The sequence below is a fragment of the Capra hircus genome, chromosome 14 (genome assembly GCF_001704415.2).
Source record: "Capra hircus breed San Clemente chromosome 14, ASM170441v1, whole genome shotgun sequence".
In the NCBI taxonomy this organism is placed as follows: Eukaryota; Metazoa; Chordata; class Mammalia; order Artiodactyla; family Bovidae; genus Capra; species Capra hircus.
In genome coordinates this window covers 67,163,515-67,185,323 of record NC_030821.1, presented here as the reverse complement: position 1 = coordinate 67,185,323, position 21,809 = coordinate 67,163,515, and the positions used below count along the sequence as shown (strand labels likewise).

The 21,809-nt window shown below is 43.9% G+C and overlaps 1 protein-coding gene across 2 annotated transcripts in view; it reads right to left on the bottom strand.

Annotated features, from left to right (window-relative positions):
* Positions 4,916-21,809, bottom strand: part of NSMCE2 (NSE2/MMS21 homolog, SMC5-SMC6 complex SUMO ligase) — a 231,119-nt gene continuing 214,225 nt past the window's right edge. For both annotated transcript variants that reach the window (XM_005688848.3, XM_005688849.3), the window contains 3 exons: positions 13,454-13,554; positions 12,948-13,054; positions 4,916-5,263 (listed from right to left, as the gene is read on the bottom strand). In XM_005688848.3, coding sequence (XP_005688905.1) covers positions 5,146-5,263; positions 12,948-13,054; positions 13,454-13,554 — 326 coding nt within the window. In that variant the 3' untranslated portion in view covers positions 4,916-5,145. The remainder of the gene's footprint in view (positions 5,264-12,947; positions 13,055-13,453; positions 13,555-21,809) is intronic.

The window sequence follows — 21,809 nt, the reverse complement described above, 5'->3', positions numbered from 1 at the left end:
TAAGTGCTGGATTCAGTGACTTAGTAAGCCTAGAGCTGTGCAACACTCATCCCATGACAGTTTTTTAAAAATTTACTTATTGATTTATTTGACCTCGCTGGGTCTTGGTTGGGGCTTTCCAGGTGGCGCTGGTGGTAAAGAACCTGCCTGCCAACGCAGAAGACCTAAGAGACGCGGGTTTGATTCCTGGGTCGGGAAGATCCCCTGGAAGAGAGCATAGGGGCATGCGGAATCTAGTTCCCCGGCCAGAGATGGAACCCAGGCCCCCTGTATCGGGAGCTCGAGTCTCAGCCACTGGACCACCCGGGAAGTCCCCACAACCCAATTTCAGAACCTTTACTCCAAAGCAATTCCATTCTCACCTCCAGCCTCAGGCTACCAATCATCTCCTTTCTGTCCTCACAGAGCTGTCTTTTCTGGACATTTCATGTAAGTGGATTCACACACTATTCGATCTTTGTGACTGGCTCCTGTTCAACTATGTTCCAAGCGTTGATACTTTATTCCCTTTTATCACAAGTAGTGTTTCCTTGTATGGCTCCACAGCTTCTGTTTAGCCATTCACCAGCTGGACATACAGATCTCTCCCAGTTTTTTGCTATTATAAAGCATGTTGCTTGTGAATATTCATACACAAGGCTTTGTGTGAACATAGTTTTGACTTCTCTTGTGTGGATCCCTAGGACTGGAGTTAATGTGTTGTGTGGTAAATTCATGTGCAACCTTTTTTTTTAATAAAAAAAACCAAACTTTTCAGTGCCTGCACCAATTTGCATTTCCACAAGCAATGTATGAGAATTCCCGCCTCCAGTCAGATTTAACTGTCTTCTTTTCAGAACAGCTAACCCCCTTCATGAAGTTTCACAGGAGCTTGAAGGCAGATTTCCACAACATAGCAGACTTCCCGGACTGCTGGGTAATCCACACTCAGGATTTACCCTGACCCCATCTCCCAGCCGAACTCACAGGCTTTTGATAAACATGTTTTGAATTTTGTTACCTGATTTACTAAAACTCAATTTTTACTTAATAATTTTCCTGTAGTTCCTCTCTTTGTCCTGCTGTCTCCTAGACATGGCATTTATATAACCTTTTATGGAGTTTATTTTTGTGCATATCTGTCTAGTCCAACTGAACAAGAAACCCTCTCAGAAGGACTTTTTATATCCAAAGAGACTTAACACAAAACACGTCACAAAGTGCCTTAAAAAGCATTTCTTGAATAAATACTTAAAGATGCAATATACACATTGGGTTCAAATATATTCAAATTTCAAAGTCAGCTTGTTTTCCTTCTAAAGGGCCATAGTCTTTGCATAGGACCAATTCATCAAATAGGAATCTTAGGAATCTTAAAGAAACCCTGGGGAGAAGTCCAAATCTTTTAGTTTATGTGACATATCTGAGGCCCGGAGCAGTAAAGCGACTTGCCCAAGGTCAATTGTATGTGCTGGTCAGGAATATCCCATTACTTCTGGAAGAAACCCTGCCATAAAGAGAGCAGGTGAACTGAAGCTGGGGAGATAAGAGTGGGGCTGCACTATGGTAGAATCCTGAATGCCAGGCCTAAAGTTCACTTGGTAGGAAAGGATGCAGGATTATCCAGTCAGATTCTTGTAGATCAACATGGGAGGCGGCAGATGCGAGGTGGGAGACCAATCTAAGTGGAAGGCAGGAGGGAGGGCCTGGACTTGGTGGGGTGTGTTTGCAGAGGGAAGGAAGGGACAAGCACTGGGCTATGCAAAATGCACCAATGCCTGGAAAATGGGACTCACCTAGGACGCAGTGGTCTCAGGAGTAGATCTAAGTTAGGTGGGATAGAAATGCAGGTCCGCTGACCATTTGGACATCCTCCACGGCCCCAGGGCAGGGAGCTTAGTGGGTCGGAGTGCTCCCTCTGCACTCTTGGTTATGTCCCAGTATAAGCTTTACCAGCACCACTCACAAGCCAGTGACCTCAGGCTAATGACTTACTGACTCGGAGCCTTAGTTTCCTCATCTGTAAAATGGGGCGATAACACTTCCCTCCAGGGTTACAGGGAGGATTCGGTTAGGTGATATGTTTAAGGCACTTAGCCCTGAGCCTGGTGTGTGGCCAGCCATCAGTTCCCGGAGGCCTCAGTTCCCCTGAGCCCTGCAATTTCTCCCTCCTCACAGAAAACTTCAGCTGGGAGCAGTGCAGGAGTTGCTTCGGGCTGGACACTCCATGTTTGAAGTTCTATATATGGTGAGTAAGAAATTATCTTATTGTTTGGAGCTTGTGGTCATGTTTTAAACTTACTCAATTGGAAATTTCTTAAAGGAACTAGCACTTTTTTTTAAAATGCCATGTTCACACAATTGTCCAAGTCCTAAACCAGTCATATATGAAATGATTTCGCTACAATGTCTGATGCAGTTTTCAAATGCTTCTTATGGGCTCTTGGGTGATCTCAGATTAGGCTGGGGCTCCTGGGACTTCCCTAAGACTCCGCACTTCCAATACAGGGGGCACCGGTTCAATCCATGGTCTGGAAACTCAGATCCCATTTGCTTGGCAGTGTGGCCAAAAGATACAAAAACAAAAGAAAAAAAAGGCAGCTACAAAGACTCAGAGCAGCCAAAAATAAAATAAATACAGCAGTGGAAAAAAAAAGACTGGGGTCCTCTAGGACAAAGGGATGGAACCCCCACCATCTGTTTGCTCCCCTTTCATTTTCTGCATATTATTGGGTTTCTCAATGAGACAAATAAAATTTCATTTGAAGAAAAGGCTTCACTTTTTGGGAAAATTCTTATAAAGGAAATTTAACAAATATATGAGATTGATCATGACAACCAAGTGGTGAAAGATAAAAATAAGTTTTATATACAAAACTTCAAATTCGCTAATTGGTTGGACAAGTATATATATTTCTGAAGAATAAAAAAGGAAAAAATGTTACAGGTTACAAATACTTTTCCATAGCAGAATGGTGTTTGCATTTTTCTAACTGGTATAAATGTCTACACCAATTTTCTGGAATTCTCTTTAGAAAGAGTTGGGGAAAATGCAAATTGAACCTTAGGCAAACACTTCATGCTTGTCTCTATCTGTTTAGGAAACAAATTATTTCACAAAAGAACCGCATTCCACAAGAAGTATGTTTGTTCTGGCTGAAACATCATCATTTCCTCAGGAAGTCTAATTCAGATAAAGCATCTAAGAAACTCAAAATTACTTAGTTTGTAGACAACTGAATGTCATACTCCTTTCTGAATTCCATGAGTGTTTCCAAAATTAATTCTGCCATTGTAGACTATGCTTTGAAATTCAAACATATGCTATTATTTCATGGCCATTACTGCCTATTCGATGTCAAATCCAGTTATTACCTGCATTTTAGTGAATTTTTTTCACTAACGCATGTATCTTGTTTATTTACAAAGGTTTCATTTTTATTTTTTCTTTTTAGTTTTAAAAGGTTTTGTTTTTAAATGTGGACTTGGAGTATATTTTTAGAACCTAGATAAATCAATAGGGAGGAGGAGAGGATTTGTGGTTAAGAATTCTGAGCTTCTGGAAGCTCAGTGGTAAAGGATCCACCAGCCAGTGCAGGAGATGCGGGTTCGATCCCTGATCCAGGAAAATCCCACATACTGTGGAGCAACTAAGGCCACGTGCCACAGCTGCGCGCAAGCCTGCGCTCTACAAGAGAACCCACAATGAGAGAGTAGCCCCCGCTCGCTGCAACTAGAGAGAAGCCAGCAACGAAGGAAGACCCAGCACAGCCAACAAATTAAAAGGAAACCGCCTCCCCCAAGAACCCAGACTCTGGACCCGGATGACTGAACCATCCCAGCTCAGTCACTTACTACGATTTTCCATAGGCCACTTCATTTCTGTGCCTCATTTTACTTATTTGTAAAGTGGGAATAATAACTGTATCGCTCTCATCAGGCTGAGAAAATTATGAGTTAATATTTTCATATATGTGAAGTGCTTGAAATAGTATCTGGCACACAGTATATGCTCAATAAATGCTAGCCATTGTGAGCTCTTCTGGGTTTTCTAGCGTAGTCGGGGCATGCTTCGTAGGGTTTCATTGATTATTCTAGTTGATAAAAGGCTGCTGTTGTTGTTCAGCTGCCAAGTCGCGTCTGACTCTTTGGGACCCCATGGGCTGCAGCATGCCAGGTTTCCCTGTCTCGCCACTGTGAATAGATTAGTCCTTTTCGTATAAACAGAATATAATCAGTGATAGTCAATTTAAAGACCCTGCTGGTCATAAGTCTACAGACTTTCAGGGCTGAAGGGACGACAGGGAACATCTTATTTAATATCTTTATTTTGTGGTTGTCGACCCCCAGGCACTTATGAAAGCCAAGACAGAGAGTAAGGCAGAGAGTAGCCAGGATGTGGTTGCTTCCGACAATGAACGCTTTAGGCTCTCAGAAGGCTGCAGCAAAGTTTCCATTATGGCATCACTTATCATCCCACTGATAAGCCAGCTTCTGGAGCAGTCCGTGCTCATCAGAATGACAAATAAGAGCATTTACATATTTGGAACTGTCAATACACAAAGTAAAGACAGGTAAGGAAACTGGCTTTGCTTTATACCTTCATGCTATTCTTTACTATCCTGATAGAAAATCCTTGCAATTGGGTTGTTTTTATGTGTTTCCATTTCAAACATCCCTTGCAAAAAACATTCTTTTTTTTGTTTGCTTGTTTGTTAAAACTATAATAAAAACTATAGCTATATACTCTATATAGTATATATATAGTTATATACTATATATAGTTATATATCATATAGTTTATATATATAAAAACTATAGTTATAGTTAACAAAGTATAGTTTGTTAAAACTATAATAAAAAACAGTCTGAAGGATTATAGGCCACCACCCAGCCTATACCACTGGAACCATTTACACCTCAGGAGGCACACATACACAGATAATCAAAGTTTTATTTAAAATTAGAGAACACTTAAAAATAAACAATATAATAGACTTGAATGCTTATTGGAACATAGAAAAATGCTTTCAAATACACTAAAACCTTCAAATTTACCCCAAAGTATGCTATGCAGCCAGTCGAAGTGCTTTGACAAGCATCACTCTCTACAGATGGCTGGGGTAGGAGGTAGGCTGCGGAGTTCCCTGCAGGCAGGGGGGTTTCTTAGTTGGACTGGCGACGTCTCTTTTTGTTGTGGCTCTCAATCGCTCTTCTCAGCGCCTCATCCTGGATGAGGTCCGACATTCTCATGTCTGTGTGGCTACAGCCAATTTTCGGGCAACTGTGAGAGGGGAGAAAAATCAAGTCAGTCCGCTTCACCTTAATGCCTTCAGAATCAACTTCTCTCCGTGCAAAAATGTAAGTGCACACTTAAAAAAAAAACTGAATGAAAAATTCTTTCAATTCTATAGGGTTTTACAATTGTCAAAAGTTTCACACAGATGATTTCTCATAATCCCATAATAACCCCTCCCCGCCACCTTTTTTCCTCTAACCCCTATCATGCCAGCCCTCACAACTGGTAACCACTGGTCTGTCCTCTCTGTGAGTTTGCTTCTTTTTTGTTTTATTCACTAGTTTGTTCTATTTTTAGATTCCACAGATAATGATATCATACAGTGTTTGTCTTTCTCTGTCTGACTAATTTCACTTAGCAGAATTACCCTCCAAGTTCATCCACGTTGATGCAAATGGCAAAATTTCATTCTTTTTTTTATGGCTGAGTAGTATTTAAGTCTGGAAATTTTACCAAAAAGGGGGTACATTTAAAAACTCAGGACTGATGTGCACTCATTCACTAGTTCAGAGTACCTACCTAAGCCAGGGTCTGTCCAGCACTGGGGCTGGGGCAATGCCCACTTCACGGCACTCACTTTCCAGTGGAGGAGAGAAACCATTGCTAACCCGCTGCATAGCATCTTTAAGTGCCACAATGGCTAGAAAAGCAGGGTCAAGGGAGAGAGTGTGAGCTGAGGGGCTTATCTAGCAGGGGTCAAGCATGCTAGCTGGGGAGGGCTTATCTATTAATAGAACAAAGGCTGCATGTGGCCGGGGCTGGGGCAGCGGCATGTGTAGAAGTTGAGGAGGCAGCTGCTTGGTGTAAGAGCAAGGTCAATGTGGCTGGAATGCCCAGGGCAAGAGGGAGGGCATTTGGAGATTTGACTGGAAGTGTGTGGGACTTCGGATTTTATTTTAAATATGAAAATCCTGGAGGGGAGGGATGAAATTTAGCTTAGATTTAGAAAACATGACTCTGGCTGTTTAATGCGGACACAGGCGGAGAGGAAGCAGGGAAGTGAGGGGGTCATGCAGCAGCTGGGAGAGAAAGGGCAGCTTGGATGAGGGTGCAGCTTCCGGATACAGCCGGAAGTAGAACCCAGGGGGCTTGCTGACGGACCGATGTGGAGGGTAAAGCAAAGAGCTGAGCTTTGTTCAGAGTTTGGCCAGAGCTGAAGGGCCGTGGTGGTACCCTTTATCTCCATGGAAACAACTGGAAAACTAGGCTGGGATGGAATCAGGCAGGAGTCCTGGCTGCTACATATTCTCTCTGAAATGCCCACCAGTCCTCTCAGTGGAGAGGCTGAGTGGGCCGATGGAGACTCAGGGGAAGAGCTGCGGCTGAAGAAATCAGTGGGTGAGTCATGGTTCTGTTTAGATGTGGTCTCCTCTGAAGGCAGTGGGCTGGATGAAGTCACCTGATTTCTTCTCAACATGAACCAGACTTGGGTAGAGCACCCAGTTTTGAAGTCAAAGCCGACCTAGGTCTCTACCGCCTACTTGCTTGTTATGAGACCACCGGCAGCTCACTTTGACTTTTGGAGCCTCTGCATCCTCAGATTTACAGAAGGCGCAGAATCCCAGCTTCACAGGGCTCCAGGCAACACAGTGCTCAGTAGCGGTCATTCCCTTCACTGCCTATAGCTTGCATACCTCCAACACAGACATGTGCGCATTCGTGCACTCATTTGACCCTCTTATGCGAGTGGCCCTATGAAGGGTTCGAAGCATCCAGCTGTAAAATACAAATACAGGTTCCTGCCCCACACAGAGCTCTGGCCCAGTGATCTGAGACAACCCTCCAAAAAGCACAGATCAAAAATAACAAAAACAAGACAAAAGCTATAAACCAGAAGGGGAAGAAAGCTGATCATGCGAGGTCTAATCTGTCCAGTAGTAGAGGGCTCAACTGTGTAACACAGAAGAGAAACTTTTTCTTGGTCTTGATTTCTGGACCAAGGCATCTTTCTATGAGAAGAGCATGAATCAGTGTAATGAATAATACGCTTGCTAACAATATTTATATTTACTGAAATGGGTCCTGTACGGTCAGGTACTTGTGTTAAAATGTGAGGCTAGAAAGGTAACCATGTGAAAGAGGATGGGGGTGACTGGACCAGATATGATGACTTGGCTTCGTGTCAGGGGGAGGCTTGGAGGTGCTTGAGAAGAGCTTTACACTGGTTTAAAACACCCTGAGGTCTCAGAGTGAGCTTTTTCTTTCAGCATGAAAGTCAATAAGCTGAGATTATGAAAAGATGCTTTCCTGACTTTGGAAAAGGCATTTCTCACCACTTGATCTTCTGAGACATGGAGATCCAGCTTGAACTCAGTGGCTGAGATGACCCTCAAGCTGATGCTTATCAACCCATCTGACCATCTGCTCTGATTGCCCTGCCTGGCTGGAGTCTCCCCCAACCCCCACCCCCGGCTCCCCTCCCCAGGACAAAGTCTTTAACACCAATAGCCAGACAGTGAATAAGCTGTTTTAGGGAAGTGGAGAGTGAGGTGGGGAGGACTTCCTGATGACATCAGTGGTTTTAGTCAGTAAATGAGAGCATTCTGAGAATGTGTGATTGGATTAACCACACCGCTTGGCTGCAGAGCTGGCTGCACATCACCCCAGGGCTACCCGTGTCAGACAAAGAGGTCTGGGCTCATTTAGGGGATTAACTCGGGGGACAGAGGCATTAACCCAAAAATCCTCTCAAGGGGAGCCAGACGGCCTAGAGACACAAATATAGGCTCAGGAGTAAATGAGAGCTGGGCTCCAGCCTCCTGGCTGTGACACTCTGGGCAAGTGACATCAGTAATGGGCCTCAGGTTCTTCCTCTAAGAAGGTGGAGCATATAAGGCTGTCATGAGAAATGAGTGGGACGCCGCGTGACAAGGGTCCAGGCATCCACTCAGGTGCTCAGTAGGCTGGTTGCTGCTCTAGGACATTATTTCTGTTCTCAAGAACCTTGTGGAGCAGAGCCAGCCCCACCTACAGTGCTGGTGGGAGGCCGACATGCCACAGTGCAGAGGCGCCGTGGGAGCATGGGGACAGGGCACTTTGTGCAGCAAGAATGAAGGTTCTGGGAAGGCTTCTTGGAGGAGAGGTTGATACAGGAGAACCTTGTTTCTCACCCTGTCTCAAATAAACACACACTAGTTTCTAAACTGAAGAGGAAAAGACAAGGTTCATAATGACAAGATACTGAATCAAGGTACTCCTCCTCTGGAGAGAGAACACTCTGTAAGCATAGTGCATCCATCCCCACGACACCCTGGTGAGCTAGATAGGTGTGGCCACACCAGTCTTAAGCCCTCGCGTCATCACTGTGCAGGAGTCAAGCCTACAGGCCTGGGAGGAGACGCTGGGTCCTGAACTCAGGTCACTGACAGGGCAGAACATTCCAGCGCAGCAGCGGACAAGCGTGTGTCAACTGAACAAAGGGACCTGGGTCTCAGGGGTCCCAGAGACCGTGGGGAACCTTGGCCTCAGCATTAGCACAAACGTACAGGATTCTGGGTCTTACGAGCTCCTGGATTTCGGCCCAAGCATTCCAGGGTCCACCCAGCTCTAGAAAGCAGGTCTGGAAATCTGAGCAGGATGGATTCTCATCATACCTAAACCCAGAGGGTAACTCAAGCCTACATCCTCTGCGTCTGAAATGATGTGTCACTAAGCAGTGAGGTAAGTAATACAAACATGAACAGTCTCGACCTCAGTAACCCGGCTGCTATTTGTTCAGCGCTCTGCAGGCCAAAAAAGAGCGTTCTTCTAAGTGGTTTGCTTCTCCACTGCCAAGAAATATGCTGGTGCAGACCTAGACTGGAATTCCCCACTGTTCCTTTGATCCTGAAATACTGTGAAATGTTGCTCTTTTCATTTTACAGATGAAGAAACTGAGACTCTGAGAGGCCAATGGTTGGTTCATGGTTGAAATAGGGCCTCTAAGCACATTGCTGGAGTTCCGCTACTCAACAACACATTTCTGTTCAACCTAACTGTCCTCTCCACACTCTTAAATGTGACTGTTTGCTAATACAGTCTCTGTTCTTAAACCAGAAAGCAAAGAAATGACTATGGATAACTGGAAGTATCTTATACATGTGAAAATCATAAGGCAGTTTTATTAGTAAGATAATAAACAGACTGATTATTCAGAGACCTGCTTTAGGAAATTATTTTAACTAACTGTATTTAGTTAGGGCTAAAGTTTCAGCTGTTTTATTCTGACTTAAGCCTATGCAGAGAGATGTGTCAGGAGGCCTCACGGACAGGAAAAGGAGTCAGTGCTAGTAACACAGTGTGCCTGGGACTCCTGTCTAACAAATCAGAGTCAGAACCAGCAAGGAGGAAGAACGGAGAAACTGGGATTTCTCAAACCGGATATGTCACGGACATTTTCAAACAAAGGGAACCCAGATGTGCTCATCGCCCAAACATGCGTCCTGGGAGATGACACTAATTCATACTTCATCAGGAACCTCTGGGGTAGGTTTTGAACAGGCTCTGGATTCCAGCCTGCTGCCAAATGCAGTGTAGCTCATCCTCAAGGCCCCGTCAACCCCGCCCCCCACTGGCTCCTGGGAAGCTCAACTCTAGTCTCGCTTCCCCTCTCTCCCAGCTGTGTCTCAGACTGCTTTGTTGGAATCTTCTTCCTCTGACTGCCCTTTCAGAATGGCAGAATGCTGTTTTGGCGGGCCTCCATCAGGTGCTCTGGGGACACAGTAAGCAGAGCAGAGCTGCATCCTGGCTTCACATTGCTTAGACCCAGGCCAAGGCCCCATCCTTGGGGCTCTCGGTTGCCTGTCACATCTGGTCCAGAGCTGCACCTGGCAGATGTGTGGGTCTGACTCTTCTGTATCAATAACCTGTCAATCAACATCCCATTCAGAGCTTCTCCTGAGGTCAAACACCCACATTTTCTACATCTCCTGGATACTTCCAAACAGCTGTATTGCTAGGGACCTCAAACTTAGCATGACCCTCTGATCGTCCTTCCTAAACGCGTTCTTCTTACAGCCTCTCCATTGGCTAATGACATCACCGTCCTTCTAGACACCCCGTTTAGGCATGTCAGTCATTCTTCCACTTGCTCCCTCCAGCTTTTGTTTTCTGCCCATCGTACCTCCACAGTCATCTTCTCCTAAATGCCCTTCCACCTATGACTCTGGTCTCAATCCTGGCTCTCATGATCTATCACTTAACTACTACCACAGCATCCTAACTGACATCTTCACCGCAGGCCTTTGTTCATTCATCCTTTAAATTGCTACTGGAGTAACTTCCTAAAACCCAGGTTGACTCGCATATTCCCTCAAAACCCTACAGAACAATGATGGCAAGAAAGACAAGGAGGACGGGATAATGTTTACTTAGCACGTGACAGGTGCTCTCAGTGCTTTCTGTATATCTTATCCAAATTTCAAACATACCACTGAGGCACTTTACAGCTATGACCATCAATTTATAGATGAGGAAACTAATGAAATCATAACATTTAACATCCTCTGCGATGAGTACAGAACAGAGAGAATTTACATACACCACTTCCCTCTTACTAGAGCCCAGAGCATCCTTCCCATCACCCTCTAACAAACAATAATTGCACCTGTATCTACTATTCCCCAAGTGGAACAGACTCTGAATGTGGTGAGCCTCTTGGCTGGAAAGACTCTTCTTCACCCTTCTCTGAAGTGCTTTTCATTTTTCAAGGCCCAGCAGAAATACTACCTTTGCTGTAAACCTTCCAGACGTCCTCCACTTGGACTTCATTGTATTACTAAGCTATGAGGGTCTGCAGTGTTCACGGAATCTGCGTCCAACTTATAGAAAAGCATGGCAGGAAAATACCCACACTTTCCAAATGCCGGGTGTTGCTCAAGGGCTTCCAAACGTCATTTACAATTCAGAAAAGGCAAAGGGCATTAGAAAGTCAAAGTATGTAATCAAGAAGATGTGTTTCAGTGCAAGCCTGTTCTGGAGTTGCTCCCATCCCTCCTGGGACTTGGGAAAAATGTGCTTTGTTATCAGTGCCTGTCCTTTCTGAATCTGACTTGAGGAGAATATCACAAACTTTAAGGAAGAAGAGCTGTGAAACAGAACTATCTGGGAATGCCTATTCTTAGCAGTTATGTCAACAAATTAAAATTTTGCTTTTCAGACAATAAACATAGGAAAAAAAAAAAAGGAGACACAGAAGGCTTAGACATCCAAAAACAAAGAAAATTACACTCACAGGGAAAATGGTAGGTTCCCTAGGGAAATGGGACGTCTCAACTGTAAGGTGGAAAGTCAAAACAGACAAAAATGTACTCAGACAATCTCGATTTTGTAACCATTAGGCAGGCTTTCTAGAATAAATAGGGCAAATAACTTGATTGAATAACCATTAAGATATCTACAGTCACAAATGCCCTATCTCTAAATCCACACCCAGATGAGGAGTGGTGGGGAATTCCAATTTAGGTCTGGAACAGCAAATTTCTGGATGATGGAGAAGCAAAGCCACACATCAAAGGGACTGTTATCAAAGGTCCATTGAGAATTGGTCACACCTGCAATTCCATTCCTTCAACAAATCTGTGATAAGAGCAGGAGAAATGCCAACCAAGTCACAGCCAGGCTAGCCAACTCAGGCTTCTGTGTCATCGCGGGAACAGAGCTGTGTGTGTGTGTGTGTGTGTGAAAGGGGTTAAAAAAAAATACATACATACATACATACATATATATATATATATGTAAAAGATTCTCTAAACTTTCCAATTAAAAAGAAAATTTCTCATTGAAGTCACCCATGAATTTACTTAAACTGTTCGTGAAGTTATTTATGTAATTAAAGATATGAAAGCTTTTCCCGGACAATCACATCTTGACCATCAAGACCAACAGAAGCCAAGACTTCTCTGGTAGGCCAAGACATCCCACGTCCACAGCAGGTGGCATGGGGTCTGGGAACTGAGATCCCGCCTGCCACGAGGCACAGCCAAAAAAAAAAAAGACCAGCGGGTATGAATTCTTAGAATGACAACTTAATACTTAAGCAAAGTATCTGTATTGCAGAATGCAAAAAAAATTTTTTTTAACCATTCCTTCTTATTTGAGTTCAGACATATAGAAAGGGGAAAAGAAATCTCTCAGAATCACAGTTCTCCTTTATTTCTTTCAGGCTACAGCACACACCGGGCTTTCCAAGTGGTGCTAGTGGTAAAGAACCCGCCTGCCAATGCAAGAGATGTAAGAGACACGGATTCAATCCTGGGGTCGGGAAGACCCCCTGGAGGAAGGCATGGCAACCCACTCCAGTATTCTTGCCTGGAGAACCCCAAGGACAGAGGAGCCTGGCACATTGAGGCCCATAGGGTCACAGAGAGTCGGACATGACTGAAGCGACTTAGCATGCATAGCACACACAAATTCATAAAAATTCCTGTTATCTAATGATGAGAATTACATCCAACTCCCTTTTCTTGTATTTTGAAGGTATGTTTGAAGCTCCTTCAGCTTCTTCCCGAACAGATTACTAATTTTCCCCCTCACGTGTTGTGTTTCCTGAAAACCGGCTTCCATGTTTATACTATCCCTCTGGGTGAACGGACTTCAGGGGAGGTTTAAGCAGCTTTCCCTCCAGCATGAATGCACTGCCTGGGACTGACCACCCCTGGGAAGGGCCACTTCCCTTCCTGCAGCAACTCACCAGGCCTTTTTCTTCCGCTTGTGCTTGGACTCAATCATGCGAACAATGGCTTCCTCTTCATAGGTGTGGCCACACACTTTATTTTTCACTGGTTTCTTCATTTCCAACTGTAATCAAGAAGACATTAGACTTTCAGGAATGATGATGACCAGCTTCCAGTAACTTCTTCAAGTCACCAATTATTTGGCACTGCTTTCACCTAGACCTGGGGCTTCCGAGGTTTAACCTCCCTATCTCGCGGCTCTATGTAACTCAGGGCAGAGGGCCATAAATGCAGGGAGAAAATGCAGAGAAAATGCAGGGAGACCAGAGGCCTCAATGGCACCTCGCCAGTGGGGCAGGAATATACTCGTAGATCCCTAAGGACATCATGGACTGCAAACTCTTTCCCAGGTCTCCTGGACCCTGATCACTTTCCTTTGCTCCTTCGTCAACTCCAGACAGGAAATAAAGTCAGAAAGCAAATGGGAACTTTTTGCCTCCATGAAGCAAAGTGCTTACAGTACCTGTGTAATGGGGCAGATGAAGTTGGTCTGACTTTGAGTCACAATCATATCTTCATCAACTCCTTCTGTGCTGTCAGCCTCTCTCTCTGATTGAAGACCATCTAGAGGGGAAAAGGGAAGCTGGTGAGTCTTGTTGCTCTAACGTGCCAAGGACAGGAAGGGATGGGAGGAAGGAGTTTGACAGATTTTCAGGGCCTCTTTGGTGTGCACCCCTGTGCTAGGCGCTGGGATGCATATTAACTCTTTTGCAGGGGGAGGTGGGGCTCTGCCCATGTTTGGTAAGGAAATAAACTTGGAGCAGTGAAATAACTTTTTCAGAGTCACCGAGAATGATTCTGTGGGGGAGGACTGTTCAGTCATCAGGAATGTGGCTTTGGAGTCAGAAGGACTTGATTATCTTTGTCACTTCCAGCTGTGAGACCTCGGGCTAGCAAGGTCTTTGTTTTTTAACTTCTCTACTTTATAACTTTATTGCAAAGAGGTGAAGAAGTCCCTGTGCTCTGCACAGCTCCTGGCACAAAGACACATTCAATAAGTGGTAATTACTGTTGGATAGTACAAGGATTCTCAAATTTTGAGCTTAGAACCCTTCTGTACTTTTAGAAATTATTGAGGATGCCAATACACTTTAGGTTATGTTTATCAAGATTTGCCACGTTAGACATTATTAAGACTGAGGAGTTTTAAAATACATATTTATTAATTCATTTAAAAATAATAACCACATGACAAGCTAACATAAATGATATCTAAAAAAATTAAAAATAATTATATTTCCCACAGCAACAAAAAAGTTAGAGATAAGATATTTTTGAACATATCTTTAATATGTGACTTAATAGAAGACAGTTGGGCTTTGATATCTGTATATGCATCTAGTCTGTTGTGATATTGCATCACGTAGCCTTGGGAAAAATTCACTTATGAAAAGAAAGAGGGTGAAAAGGGCACATGACATCTTAGTATTATTATGAAGATAGTGTTGACCTCATGGGTACCCTGAAAGGATCCCCGAGTACCCAGCGGGCTCCTGGCCCACACTTTGGGAACTGCTGAGCAAATGCGTGGTAGGGTTGGCTCTGAATGTAACGTATTTGATTCTGAAATGTATGTACTTTTCATGGTCCTTGCCCTTCAGCAAGGGAAACTAGGTAATACGTGACATTTGAATGGGGGTACTGACAGAATTTCACATGAAAGCCTTTCTTTTTGGAGAAGGGAACTTGTCATTTTGCACAGAAATCAAAGATCAGTAGTGTTTTAAACACAAGTGTGACACTGTAGTCCTTCCTCCTTTTCTCCTTTTTCCCTTCCTTTCCTCCTTTCATTCTGGGAAAATAATAGATGTTAAAAAATGCCTTGCTTTTAACGTTTGAGGGAAATCCTTTTCTTAAGCTGAGATGGTTCTGCACAACTTTTAGTTCCTAGAACTGCGGGCCCTGGCCTTCCCCTTCTGCCAGATAAAGTGTCTGCTGGAAAAGCACCCCTGGGGACAGGAGAGGGCTGCAGAGCACCTGCTTGAAGTCACCCAGTGAACTCACGGCTGAAACCCAGGCATTCTGCCCCCAATGACTCTGGTTTTTCTGGGGGGGGGGGGTTCTTTTTGCTTTAGTGACTAGTGCTATTTATATGCCAGCTTATTTTATCTTCTTAGAGAGATGTCCCCCAAACAGCTCTTACTCCTTGAAGAAGGCAAGAGGGATGCCCTCGGAGCTTAGGACTTCCTGGACGGAACATTTTCTTTTAACCACTGGTGGTTAAGGTACAGTGCCTGGCGCCTCTCAGCTTTTCAAGAGGCTATAAAAATGTCTGAGACCTTGAAAACCACATATTGCATTCAAAACAGGATTACTACAAAAAACTGAAATTAATCAGTTTTAAAGGTCTACAAAATGTAATGTTGGGTTAACTTCATTAACAGTTGATTTGGTCATCAAAAATATTTCATTTGAGAGCAATATGTAGGCTGGATTTCAGTATTAATTTAATAACTCCCAAGTATGTGGAGATAATTGCTGAGAAATTAATAGCCAATTATAGGCTAAATCACTTATTTGGAGCCAAACTTTTTCCAAACCAAAGCTGTATGGATAAAAATATGTTCAAAATGTTGCCAGCAATAAAATTATATTGAATGTGATGTTGCCAAAGTTTAGTATGCTTGCTGCGATATGAACTGGGGCTTCTGAAATAATTTTCCTTAGATCTATGAAGGGTTTCTGTGCTTACCAGGACCTATCATTAGTATTAAGAGCACAAGAGTCAGACTTTTAAAAGAGGCCTATTATAGACCCAGCGATTCTTCAGGTTGTCTCAAGAAAGCTGGGCAGGTAAGGAGAAAAGTCAAGGGGCAGGATTGGGAGCTGTTCTGATTCCTTGATTTACTTTCCAAAGCCTCCTCTGGGGGCTGCTGGAGTCCCTTTCGGATTATGCATTTGACAGTCAAAATAAACGCACCGCTTTGTCCATTTCTTACAGGGCTTACTCTGAACAGATAGCACATTTCTGACTAATAGATGTTATACTGTGGAACTCACCGGAAAATCTGTTGGGTGAATCACAGAGTTCAGACAATGTGAAAGACTGCAGGTTCTCTTTTTCTTTCTATTTTTAAATTTCAAAAGGTAGAGGAAGCAAGAAAGCACAACTCAGATGCAATACCAACCACCAGGGAAGGCTGAGCAGGGAACTCAGAAGCTGTAGGTGGCTATCAACAGCACTGATCATGAAAGAAGAAGGTGCGGAAGAATGCCAACAGTGAGTAATAGCCCATGGACTGAGAGTCTAAAAAGAGAAAGAGCCTCAAGAGCTAAACTTCTCTTGAGCTAGAACATTTCCTCACCCGAAATCTGTATTTATAGAAAGTGATATCAACGTTGGGATTCTACAATGTGCTGAACAAAAGGTCACATCTGGCAATAAGTATCACTTACACTAATCTCAGACGGTAAAGAATCTGCTGGCAATGTAGGAGACCTGGGTTCGATCCCTGGGTCGGGAAGATGTCCTGGAGAAGGGAATGGCAACCCACTCCAGTATTCTTGCCTGGAGAATCCCACGGACAGAGGAGCCTGGCAGGCTACAGTCCATGGGGTCACAAAGAGTTGGACGTGACCGAGCAACTAACACACATACACACACACTGATCTACACAAAAAGACACAACTTTTGATAAGCCCACTGAAAGGAAGATTGGAGAGAAAAAATAGATTGTCTACTAGAATCACAAAAGTTTTTAAATTGAGGTTTAATTTCGAACCTCAAATAAGGTTTCTAAATGAGAGAATAAGGATTCCCTCATTTACTTGAGAAAACGGAGATCCAAAGACATTACAGGTTTTGTCCAAAGTCATGCAGGGAGTTAGTAAATCAACACATGGCTCTATTTTCTTGGTGTGGTTAATTGGAGTAATAAAACCAGTGGGTAGGTTCTGGAAGCCACCCCTCCCTCCCCCAGATAATTATTTTATTAATAATAATACCTCAAGTTTATTGACTGTTACATACAGCTACTGTGCTCAGCACTTTATATACATTATTTCACTTGATCCTCACCAAACACCCATGAACAACAACTCTACTGCTATTCCCACTGTAGAGGCAAGAAAACTGAAGCCCCACAATATTTTTAAGACAAAAGTAGAAAATGTCAGCATTATAATAAAGAAATAAGTGGATTAAATCAGTCTGTTACTCAAGGGAGCTCAAAAAAATTTTCAGATTAAAAAGAGAAAGACAAGATGATGAGTCACAGTCCATGTACATAAACAAGGCATGTTGTCAGAAGCATATGTGCCAGCTGTTAGCTTCCGATCAGATGGTCAGATCTCAGACCCACACCCAACATCCATGCCCAGGCCCAGGGCACCCAAATGAAGTGCTGAGGAGGGAAACCTGGGTATGAACTAACATTTATAGAGTACCCATGAGGGATGCATCAGGGTTGATTTAGTAACTTGAATGGGATTTTTTTTTTATGTCATAAAATAAAAACCAAAAGGAGAAGACACAAAAAATGCTGTGGTAGTAATGAAGTTAACAAGCAAGGGTTTCCAAAGGTCTGCGAATATTCCCCAGTGACGCAAGGTGAGGGGTTTGGCGAGGGCACTGATTGGATCCCCAAGATGGGGGTTCACGGTTGGCCAGCTGTGACCGTCAGTGAACAGCTGGATCCTCCTATCTGTCGTCCCCCATCCTGGTTCCCCAAGCCCAGACCTTTGGAATCATTCTTGATAACTGTATTCCTCTCCCTTCATTCCTGCCATCCAAACCACAGGCAAGTTCTGGTGACTGTTTCTAAAATATATTCCCTAAATCAAAGCCGAGCCATTTCTTGTGATTTCTACTACATCTTAGTCCAAACCACTATGGCTTCCTGCCCAGACCTCTTTGGAAGCCTCCTAACTAGAAGCCCTCCTTCAACAAGGACCACCATCTACACGCGCACACCGCCCCCTGCCCCGCCACTCCGACCTGCTTCTCACAGGGGCCTGCATGGCCAGCTCCTCGGACCAGTCCCCTTCTCGCCCACCGTGCTCAGGTCACACTGGTCTTATTTCTGGAACATGCTAGGCTCCTTCCCATCTTTGACTTCTATACTAACCTGCCTGGAATGTTCTTCCTCTTGATCTTTGTTTGTCCTACTTCTTCCTGTCATTTTAAAATGTCAGTTTAAATACTGTCCCTTTGGAGAGGCCGTCTCTGACGTCGTGAGCTAATAAAGAAGACACCCAGGCCTTCTCTACCCTGTGACACTGTTGTGACTGCTCAGCACGTCTCTGTAAGTGCTTCTTTCTTCTCTGTCTCCCTCTCTTCTTCTTCCCCCCTCCCCTGTTCTCTTCCAGGAAAGCAGGGACTTGACTGACTTATTCACTGACCTGCTTTCTGGGAAGAGAACAGGGGAGGGGAAAAGAGAAGAGAGGGAGACAGACAAGAAAGAAGCACTTACAGAGATGTGCTGTGCAGTCACAACAGAGAGATGGGGTAGAGAAGGCCTGGGTGTCTTCTTTAGCTTACGATGTCAGAGGAGGCCTTCCCAGATTCTAAAATGTCCCTGGGCTTCCCAGGTGACTCAGTGCTAAAGAATCCACCAGCCAGTGCAGGAGACTAAGGAGACACGGGTTTGATCCCTGGGTTGGGGAGACCTCCTGGAGAAGGAAATGGCAACCTGCTCCAGTATTCCTGCCTGGGGAATCCCATGGACAGAGGAGCCTGGTGGGCTGCAGTCTATGGGTCACAAAGAGCTTGACACGACTGGGAGACTGAGCATGCGCACACAAAATGTCCTTGGTATACAGTGGTAGGTGTTCAATAAACATCTCATTAGTGAAGTGCTTCATCCAACAAGGCAGGAGTGGGAGTATTTTTCACAAGGATATACTTTACATATTTCACAGATGTGGCCACACACACACATTTCACACAATGATGATTTCATAGGTTTTAGGGTACCTCACTCTAGCTCAGGGTACAGCCTTGGACCCTGAATTCCATGTCAAAGGCAGGAAGTAAATGTAAGTGTTACAATTATAGTAGGCTGTGTGGTAATTACAAAGGAGAATCCAGACATGGTTTTGTGGTCAGAAAATACACTTGGGCCTGGCCACACACAGCCCTAGCATTAGTCACTTGTCTGTCTTCAGGCAACCCAAATTTGGCTGACAGTTAGACAGTTTTATGCCAGCTGGGAATAAAAGTTGATTGCTATGTGCTTTTTCAATTAAGTCTGAACATTTTTCTAAAGGCACTTTTCTCCTGAAAGTTAGTAGCAAATATTCTACAAACATTTGCTGCCTGCTTGAAATGCTTATTGGACTGCCCGGATTGTTTTACTTGCACTATTCTGGGACGGCATATTTAGAGAGGTTGAGTTGGTACACGGAAGATCCCCTCCCTACCCTGCAAAAGAAGACTGAGTCCAAGTTGGAAACTCTATAGTTACAGTGTCTGCATATGTGTCTGCGCCAACTCCTGACTTGTTTCTCCCACCCAGCAGCCCACAGCTTGGGCTATGAGTGGCTGCCTCTGTGAACTTGGACATACCTTAGACTCTGAATGGAAAGGAGTATGTCAGCAGGCTCAGTCCTTTTGGCTTGGAATTGAGGAGTGTGTGTGTGTGTGTGTGTGTGTGTGTGTGTGTGTGTGTGTTGGACACTCTATACTAATGGGTGTCTAGCTTTGTTCTTGTGGCTTCCCTGGTGGCTCAGGTGCTAAAGAACCTGCCCGCAATGTAAGAGACTGGAGTTCAATCACTTGGTTAGGAAGATCCTCCAGAGAAGGAAATGGCTACCCACTCCAGTATTCTTGACTTGAGAATTCCATGGACGGAGGAGCCTGGTGGGCTACAGTCCATTGGGTCTCAAAGAGTCAGACACGACTGAGCAACTGATACTTTCACTTTTCATCTCTGTTCTTAGTTTCTTCCTGGGACAAATGGACTGTCCTGAATGCTAGTGCTTCGGCTGGGCCAAGCTGCCATTGAGGGAATCCTAGCTTTGGTAACTCTGACACAGGTTAAGAGCTAAGACTCTTCTGTCTGTGAACGGCTTTTGCAGAATTAAAATGCAGATGATGTCCAGATAGGGCCTACATAATTAAAAATTTCCTAGGAGTTATAACCTTCATAGGATAGCAAAATACAACAGACAGAATTTCAACAGAAAAATATTCAACAAAGGTAGATTGAGTTAATAATCAAAACAATGAATAGAACATAAGGATCCAACAAATGTTATTTATCATATATGTGTATATATATATATACATCCTTATATTTTATTATAAACCAATGTTATATAATTGTAAATTGTTGTTGCTATTGTTATTTTTTGTCTTCTCTGGTGGCTCAGATGATAAAAGATCCATCTGCAATGCAAGAGACCCGGGCTCGATCCCTGGGTTGGGAAGATCCCCTGGAGAAGGGAAAGGCTACCCACTCCAGTATTCTTGCCTGGAGAATCCTCATGGACAGAGGAGCCTGGTGGGCTACAGTCCATGGGGTTGCAAACAGTCGGACACAACTGAGTAACTAAGCACACACGTGGTATAATTTTTATCATTACTTTGTGCCAGGCACTATGCTTGATATTGGCAAAAAATAATCCTTGCCCTCAGGGAGCTCAGTCACATAGGACAGATGTAAACAGTGCAAAGCAGTCTTGTGTGGGCTATGCACATACGAGATACTGTGGAAAGAAGCTCCCAGGAGGGAACAGGGTCAGCCCCTCTGGGGAGGTCATAGTTGATCTGTGTCAAAGAGGAGGCTCTTTCAGTCACATCGTCTGATACAACTTTGCCGCCCCCTTAAATGTGAGCATTTCACTCACACCTGCCGCAGGTCAGGATTCTGATCAATATTCTTCCTTCTTTGGTTACCTATACAGATTCTACATATTTTGAAGAAGCTATATATATCCAATGCTACTCAATCCAATCCAATCCAGTCCAACCAAACCCAATACAACCCAACCAAATTCAACCCAACCCAATCCCTACAATCAATCTCTTTTCTTTGAAATCTGTTAACACTTACTGTATATACCATATTCTTTTAGCTTAAACTTCCTCATTATTCAGTTGTTTTATGTGGATGAAACTTCTTTTTTGGGTAGACTGAAAGCTCCTCCGAAGATAAGCTGTGTGTGTTCAAGTCAAGCCAGCTCAAGTCAAGTTGCATGAATTCAAACACCTGCTCTGTGCCAAACACTACACAAATGCCAGTGGAAACAAAGGTTAAAATCAGGTGTGGTGAGAGAGCCAAATACTAACATTTTGTGCAATGAGTCAAATAACAAATCTGTTTTGTACAAAGTACAAAAGTAACCTAGAGGCTCTTGCAAGGTGGGGTGAGGAATCGAGGTGAACCTCCCCGAGAGAGTGATGAAGCCAGGCTCTCCAGGGAGGTGTGATAAAAAGAGGTTAAGGACACTCAGGCAGTGAGGATTAGTGTTTAGGAATGTGGGCTTGGGGACAGCCCGCCTGGGTTTGAAATCTGGTCCTATTACTTTATTAGCTGGGTGCTCTTGGGCGAGTGACTTTACCTTTGTATCTTCTCAGCTGTGAGATGGAGCTTATAACCGTACCTACTTCACAGAGCCGTATGAGGATTAAATGAATTAATGTGTGAAAAGTTCTTAGAAGAGTGTTAGGCAAAGAGCAGGTGATCAATAAATGTTATGATGATTAATATTATCACTAAGAATTCACATGGAGCTAGCATAGAGTGGGTACCAGTAACATAAACTCTGTTCATTAAAAATGATATGCTGAGGAATCACCCGAAGCGAAACCACAACATTGTTCAAACTAGAGTTCTGAATGGGACGAGCCTCCCATGCCCAGGACAGAGGGAGACCTA